The sequence below is a fragment of the Tenrec ecaudatus genome, chromosome 4, assembly GCF_050624435.1.
Source record: "Tenrec ecaudatus isolate mTenEca1 chromosome 4, mTenEca1.hap1, whole genome shotgun sequence".
In the NCBI taxonomy this organism is placed as follows: domain Eukaryota; kingdom Metazoa; phylum Chordata; class Mammalia; order Afrosoricida; family Tenrecidae; genus Tenrec; species Tenrec ecaudatus.
In genome coordinates, this window is record NC_134533.1 from 64,826,294 (window position 1) to 64,833,860 (window position 7,567).

The window sequence follows — 7,567 nt, forward strand, 5'->3', positions numbered from 1 at the left end:
GGACACATTTCAACTCATAGCAGGGCCCTTGCAAACTTTATTTTCTACGATACCTTCTGTAGTTAATGGTGAGGCAAATCCTTAATGGGAAGACCCCTCATCAACTGACAGAAGAAATGTTTGTGATGTTCCCTGAAATATTTACTGTGGGTGCATACGGGTAAGTGAAAAAGCCTTGCTAAGGATGCCAGCGCATATACACATGAGCTTATTCCAAACAAAACTGTTTATGCATGTGTCTGTGACCAGTGGATGGCCGCAGACAAGTTCTCTCAGCAATCCTCTAGTCTGAATCTTGTGGGGTACCTTTGGGGAGGGGGGAAGTGGAGGGGCAGGGTGGGGAGAAGGAAGGGGGGAAGACCCACAGGTCCAGTAAAAAGAGTTTCTAAAGGTGAGCAGACCTGTTGGGCAGAGGTCAGTGCAGACGGTCACGAGGACTGATTTTTAGAATTGCCGAGAGAGCTATCCCGATGAGAAAAAGGCCGGGAGAATTGTACCAAGGACTTCCCGCCCCCCCCCCCATTGTACAGTGCACTTGCTCCTTCTTCGAGGGAGTGAGAGCCGTCCTATGAGAATTTCAGTGGGAAGCCTCATCCTAGCCACCCCATATGCCCAGTGATCCCCCTTCAGACTTCTTTTGGTTCCCACAATTCAAAGACCATTTCAAAGGAGCACGATTTGGCCCTCTGGACGCCACAGTCCCATTCCGACAGGGTGTGCATGGAAGAGTGCAGGACTGATGGGGAGGACTAGAGGGATGGAGACGCTGCCTTCACAAGTGGATAGACTTAGATGGAAGATGTGCCAGTAACGTTTACCTTTTGATTTTGGTTTCTTTGTTTACTTGGAGAAGGCCTCTGTGATTTTTATAGCAGTGCTTTTGACTCACCCTTTATTATATTCTTGTATTAATTGTCTTAGTCTAGAAAATTTATCAGCACTTTCCAAAAAATGTTGTCATCTGCATCACACTCTGTGAACAACTCCAGCCATTGCTTTAGTGTCTTCCTTCTTTACTGGGATCCCTAGTTGTCGTTTTGCTTTTTGTTTTCCTCGGGTTTTGTTTGAATCTTTCCTTCACGAGGCTTGGGGACCTATCTCTGCTAGTAGGGTGTAGGAAAGCCAGGTTAATGACCAAACTAGGGAGCCAGCAGATTTAGAGATGTTAGGAAGCAAATATACATACAGTAGGCTTTGCTGAACCATCTCTTAAGAGAGTAGGGTCAAGGATGACGGGACTCAGTGGGCGGGGTGCTGCCATCCAATGTGATGAGGCACAGGAGGAGGAGGAGCAGCAGGCCGGGGGTAAGTTGTGCATTCACTTTCTCAAGTGTTGAGTTTGAGGGAGCTGTGCAGCATCCAAGCGGAGAAGCTAGCTGACCAACCAAAGGCTCTTGGCTCGAGCTGAGCACGATGATGGTTTGTCCCAGGGTAATTGACTGGAGCAGCCAGTCTGGTCTGAGATGGAGCTGAGGAATTCATGGGTGAATGTCTCCTAAGTGTTAACTGCTAGAATAGTGCAGGACATAATTCAGCAAATGGAAGGACACTAAATAAACTTCCAAGTGAACACCGGTATTTGCCAATTGTTTAGTCCCAGAGGTAATCAAGGTTTGGATGAGCACTACCAAGCATACATCATAGAAACCTGGCTTTATGTGTGAGCATTGACTTATGGGTGGGTTAGTCAATACTTGTTTCTCTGAAAAAAGTGGGAAATTTTGAGAATCAAAGATGAAGACTCGGGTGGGTCTCAAGTTGTGAGCTGGGGTAGGATGGGAAGGCTGAGTCTCAAGCTGAACCTCTCAGACTTTCTTGCTGATCAGGTGGCAACTTTTGGTCCCTCTCACATCAGCTCTTTCAGGCTGGGGGCCTCCCTCCTGTTCTGGCTGGCACTGTTCCACCACAAGGATTAGGGCGGAACTAGGGACTGCCCTGCTCAACCTACTGGAAGGTCAACCTCAGCAGGTGTGATTTCTGCCAATGGGACCAGCTCAGACAGCACTGCCAACCTAGAAAGGTGGGCATGAGGAGGGAGAGCCCAGTCTACTAAAGAGGAATCAGGCCTAGATCAGAGAGCAAGGCCCAAGGCCAGAACTTGAATTCTGGCTCTGATTCATCTTGTGTCCCCAGAGCCTTAACAAAGCTGAGTGTGTGAGGCTAAAGCATGAGTAATGTTTTGACTGTGAAGGAGCAGCAAGAAGGCTTTAGCTTAAGGGAGGTGATTCAGGGTTGGCTAAGGAGATGAAGACAAGGGAGTGGGCTGAGGTTGAAGAATGCACTTTGTCCTGGAGGAAGGAAGGTTACCTTGTCAGCCTGTACTCTGAATGGCTGGACTTGCTGACCCACTGAACTCATCCTGGCTGACTTTCTTCTCCCCTTCCTGGTGTGCCACTCGGTTCTGTTGCGCCTATCCCCAGTCACATCCTGAGTCCACGTGCTTTCCTCCAGCCTGGGAGAAGCCAGCCTCACCCTCTCCTGGACCTGCCTGTGAGCAGAGCTTCTGACTGGCCAGCTTGCTTTCACGGCTTAATGCTCCCTGCAGCTCAGGATGCTCTTTATTAAGTCTGATCTTACCACTTGCCTGCCCAGAAGTTTTCAGTGACTATCCCCAGGAAAAAGCTCAACCCCTCCTCCTACCCACCCGAGAGCTGCCTGCCATCCAGCCCCTCTGCACAGCCCCTGGAGCGCCGCCTGCATTGGACCCTGTGTTGTCTTTGCATCCTATTTGCACCTGTCCTCGTCCTTTCCTGGCCGGCTTTCGTCCCTCTCTTAGCCTGCTTGTTAAACTCTTAGGTGATCTCCTTTTCTGTAAAGCCTTCCGTGTCCCTGCCTCGCCCGTTCCTATTTTCACAACCCATTCACACAGCTGCTGTTTGTCTGCCGAGGTCTATAGGCATGTTCCCAGTTTCCCCGGTGTGGTATCAGTGAGTAACTGTGAATGGGGCGGGGGTGGACTCCTCCTTCAGGATCCTACTTCCGTCCCTCTGTGCCCACAGTCTCTCCCCTCCTTCCCTTCCCTCCCTGGCTCTTCTGCTGCAGGTTTTCTCCAATGAGGGCCAGTTCAAATTCCGGTTTGGGGTCCGAGGACGCTCACCTGGGCAGCTGCAGCGTCCCACAGGTGTGGCAGTGGACACCAATGGAGACATTATTGTGGCAGACTACGACAACCGTTGGGTCAGCATCTTCTCCCCTGAGGGCAAGTTCAAGGTGAGAAGCCTGCACCCCAAGTAACCAGGTGTACTGACCATTCTAGTGACCCTTGATGGGCACGGCCTGGATTAGTTCCTTCCTGCCTCCTCCTCCTCCCTGGCCTATCCCTTGCCCAAAATTCTGTTTTGGAGCCAGGCTAAGACTCTCCACGCCAGCAGTCAGAATGAAACCTCCAATGGGTATCTCTTTCCTCCAGACTAAGATTGGAGCTGGCCGCCTCATGGGCCCCAAGGGAGTGGCTGTGGACCGGAATGGACATATCATTGTGGTGGACAACAAATCCTGCTGCGTCTTCACCTTCCAGCCCAATGGCAAACTGGTTGGCCGCTTTGGGGGCCGTGGAGCCACTGATCGCCAGTTTGCAGGTATTGGGGAACGATTCAAAGACCTAGTCCGATAACTAGTCCAAGAGAACCGCCCCAACAACCCAGCCCCAGGCATCCTTCTCCTATATCTTAGCCTTAGAAAGCTTCCTTCCCCTAGGCCTCTTCCCACTTAACCCCAGCCCCAGAGACCCCTCTCCTTTCCAAACACTTTTTTTTCAGGGCCCCATTTTGTAGCGGTGAACAACAAGAATGAAATTGTGGTGACGGATTTCCATAATCATTCAGTGAAGGTCAGTCGCCTACCCGCTCCGCTCTGTGAGCACTGCCCCAGCACCCTTTCTTCTTTAAGACCCCACAGCTCCTTGCTTTATTTTCCCCTGGGGGTCATGCATTCAAACAATAAACATTTGCAGCCTGGCTGTTTTGTTCCAGGTAGTATGCTGGAAGCCAGGCCTACAAAGCAGACATGTTCCCTTGTCACTGCATGTGTTTGAGATTCGGTGATAGGGGAAGGGAAGTGTCGGGGACTGAGAGGGCACCAGGGTCATATTTGATCCCCGTGAGACTGATGGAGACAAACATAAAGCACAGTGGGAATGAAGAGAAAGGAGAGAAGGGGCAGTATTTGAGGCAAAGTGGGGTCAAGCCCTGGAGGCACTCATTCAGTGTGTTCCAGAAGCTTATACCCACTTTTCAAAGTTGCCGTGGTGCAGAGAAGCTGCCCTGCTGGCGCAGTGGCTAAGCATTGGGCTGTGAACAGCTAGGTTGGCAGCTGGCCTCTACCAGTGGCTCTGGGGGACAGAGGTGACCGTCTGCTTCCCTTGAGACTTTGGGTTTGGGTTTGGTCAGTGCCAGGGAAGGTAAGATTGATAAGCTCCTCCTTTATGGGGCTTAAGTAGGCCTGGTGGTGTTGTGGTTACATGTTGGTCTGTGTTCCATGTGGTCAGCAGTTCCAAACCACCAGCAGCTCTGAGGGAGAAAGAGGGCTCTCTACTGCCATAAATAGTTACAGTCTTAGAAACCCACAGCAGGGCACTGTGAGTCAGCAGTGAATTTCTTGGTTTTGGTGGTGGGTGGGGCTTGCTCTCTTCTGTCGGGAGCCGTTGAAGGGTTTGGGGCAAGGGAATGATGCTGCCCTGGGTGTCTTAGGAAGATCATTAGAGAGAGGCTTTAAGCTTTACAGTAATCCAGCTGAGTATGATATGAGGACCTGCAACATGATGGAGGGCATCTTAAAATAGAGACAAGTGCAGATTTGGAAGGGAAGCAGTTGAGGTAGAATCAGGGGTTGCGATCATTCATTGTCTGTGAAGCCTGAGAGAAGGTGGAGTCAAGAATGACCCACAGCCAACTGGGGGGTGCCAGTCACAGAGCAGACACAGGAAAGCTTTCCCAGGGAAGATGGCCCAGCAGATTGGATGTACTGAGGGCGTCAGCTGGAGATGGCCAGTAGGCGATCGAGTACATGGGTGTGAAGGTTAAGAAGGCCTGAGCTCGAGTTGCACATTGGAGGGTCCTCATCCAGGGGGAGGGCTTCGTTTCATTCTCTTCTAGTCCCCATCCTCTGCCTGAGGCCTCGTCCCTAGGCCCAGCCCCTTTCCCCGCCAGGTATACAGTGCCGACGGCGAGTTCCTCTTCAAGTTTGGCTCCCACGGTGAGGGCAACGGGCAGTTCAATGCCCCCACGGGAGTAGCTGTAGATTCCAATGGTAACATCATTGTGGCTGACTGGGGCAACAGCCGTATCCAGGTGAGTAAGGCATGGATGGTACTGGGGGTTGGCTTCCTCCTGTGCCCCCTCCCCACACCGCCCTCCAGAGCTCATCTGCCTGATCTTGCCTCTCCCCCCAATCTCCACTCCTTCCCCAGGTTTTTGACAGCTCTGGCTCCTTCCTGTCCTATATCAACACATCGGCAGAGCCACTGTACGGCCCCCAGGGCCTGGCACTGACCTCGGATGGCCACGTGGTGGTGGCTGATGCTGGCAACCACTGCTTTAAGGCCTATCGCTACCTCCAGTAGCTGTACGGGGCTCCACCTGGCTCATGGAGGGATGGACAAAGGGGTGATTGGACAAAAGGGTCTGGCCAGGAGGTGGGCCAGACCTGGCAGCACTGAATGTGGGCTGTGGGCGTGGGTATGCCCAGTGCCCTCCCTCTCCCCTCCCCAGACCCTACAGTTGCACTTTATTTATTCGGTTCTTGCTTTGGTGGCTGGGTGAGCCTGGACTGATTGCAAGGATGTGTGCAGAGCTTCACCCTAACCCCTTACACACCTCCCCTGCCCCCTCAGTCTGCTCCCCACACTCCAACCTGGGGCCACAACAGCCTCTGACTCCAGGGCACAAACCTGGTTGTCTCCCTTCCACTCCATACACACAGAGACAGCAATACCCCACCCTCCGTATTAAATAAATGTCTTCACCATGATGGTTTCGCTGGTTTCTTGTGGGGTGGGGATGGGCTGGTGGGACTTGCTCTTTTGGTGGGCAGGTCAATGAGCATTGTCAGGTGCAAGGGGCCTAAACTGGGGCCTGATGTTTTGAAGCAAGAGAGGAGAGTAAAAAAGTGCATACCTGGGGCCACCTGCCAAAGCCCTATCCCCAGGTCCTGCAAGTCCTGGAGAATTAGGCAAGGCTCTGTGCCCCGGGCCTGGGCAAGAGTCGAAGACATATATGTCCTGTGCCCAGAGTACAGCCAACTGCTGCAGAATATGGGGACAGTCCTTGAAGCTCAAGCCTAATCCTGGATTACACCTGATGGAGGCTCTGGAACTGGTGTGAACACATGCCCCCCTCCCTCTGCTCCCCTCGTGCTCTTGTGCAAGTACAGCCAACAAGGCCATGACAAGGTATATGCAAAAGCTTGTAGAGCAGCCTGCTTGTTTCCTTTGACCTTGCCCTTATCTTGTCCAGGTTAACCTCGCTGGGCTATCCCAGGTAAAAACTTAAATTTGGGTGGCTTTTAATAGAGCTCAGCGCTGAACCCCTGGCTGCATAGTGCCCCGTGTTTGCTGCCCTTTCCCCATAGTGGCACTGGAGGCCTAGCACCCCCTCCTGAGCTCTACTCTGTCAGTGCTTGGCTACCAAACCCAGGGATCATTCACGCCAGCACTCAGGGATCTGGCTTCCCTGTGAGGTAGGGACGAGAATTTCTCCAGCCTGCAAAAGACTGAAGCTCGGAGAAGTGCTAATGAAGAGCAGAGTCCCCACTTGGGACTCTAACTGTCCTATTCTTTGTTTGTTTTGTTGTTGTTGTTTCAGTTAAAGGATTGCCTGTTGGCCTTTAGGAGTATTTTCCAGTCCAGTCTGTTGGGGCACCACGCCCTGGCCCAAAAGTCCACCTTCAGCATTCCCTGGGGACCTTGCCACTCCATTCCCTTGCTGTTCTGTTGCACCCCACCCCCCAGTGTTTTGCCTCAGTGTGGCGGGATCAGATAGGGTGTAATTCCCACACTGTGTCTCCGGTGCTGTCCCCCGTAGGGCTGTGGGTCAGTGAGGGGCATCATGTCTCATAGTGGGGCCGGCCATGTGGTCCTCTCTGTGGACTGGCCGCTCTAATTGGGAACATAGTCCTTGAAGCCTGGTGGGCCAGGATGTGCTCCACTCTCTTCTCCTTCCCCTTCATCTGCTTCCGTGTGCTCCGATCAGATATGTCCCTCTCCCGGAGCTGCAGATTCAATGCTGTCCTTTGAAATAAATTCTGGGGGGAAGGGCAGGTGTCCACTTAGTAGTTGGGATTGGGGCCAGCCCCCCAGACCTCCCCGCTGGTTCCCTACTCCACGCCCGCATGTTTCATTCACATCTTGGAGCACTGGGAACTGCCCTGTTCTTAACTGGTAAGTCAGAGCCTCTGGTGTCTAGCATAAACCCCCAAACTTCAGATTGATGCCATCAAGTTCATGCCAACTCAGAGTGACCCTATAGGACAGAGTGGAACTTCCCTTGTAGGTTTCTGAGACTAAATTGTCACAGGAGTAGAAAACCTTATCTTTCTATCATGGGGTGGCTGGTAGTTTTGAACTACTGAC

General features: G+C 52.3%; 1 protein-coding gene across 1 annotated transcript in view; it reads left to right on the top strand.

The window, feature by feature from the left end:
- TRIM3 (tripartite motif containing 3) overlaps positions 1-5,964 on the top strand; it is a 38,166-nt gene extending 32,202 nt beyond the window's left edge. The window contains exons 8-12 of the mRNA XM_075546154.1: positions 3,043-3,210; positions 3,410-3,578; positions 3,759-3,829; positions 5,148-5,288; positions 5,408-5,964. Of these exons, the coding sequence (XP_075402269.1) occupies positions 3,043-3,210; positions 3,410-3,578; positions 3,759-3,829; positions 5,148-5,288; positions 5,408-5,560 (702 nt within the window). The 3' untranslated portion in view covers positions 5,561-5,964. The remainder of the gene's footprint in view (positions 1-3,042; positions 3,211-3,409; positions 3,579-3,758; positions 3,830-5,147; positions 5,289-5,407) is intronic.
- The last annotated feature ends 1,603 nt before the right edge of the window (positions 5,965-7,567 follow it).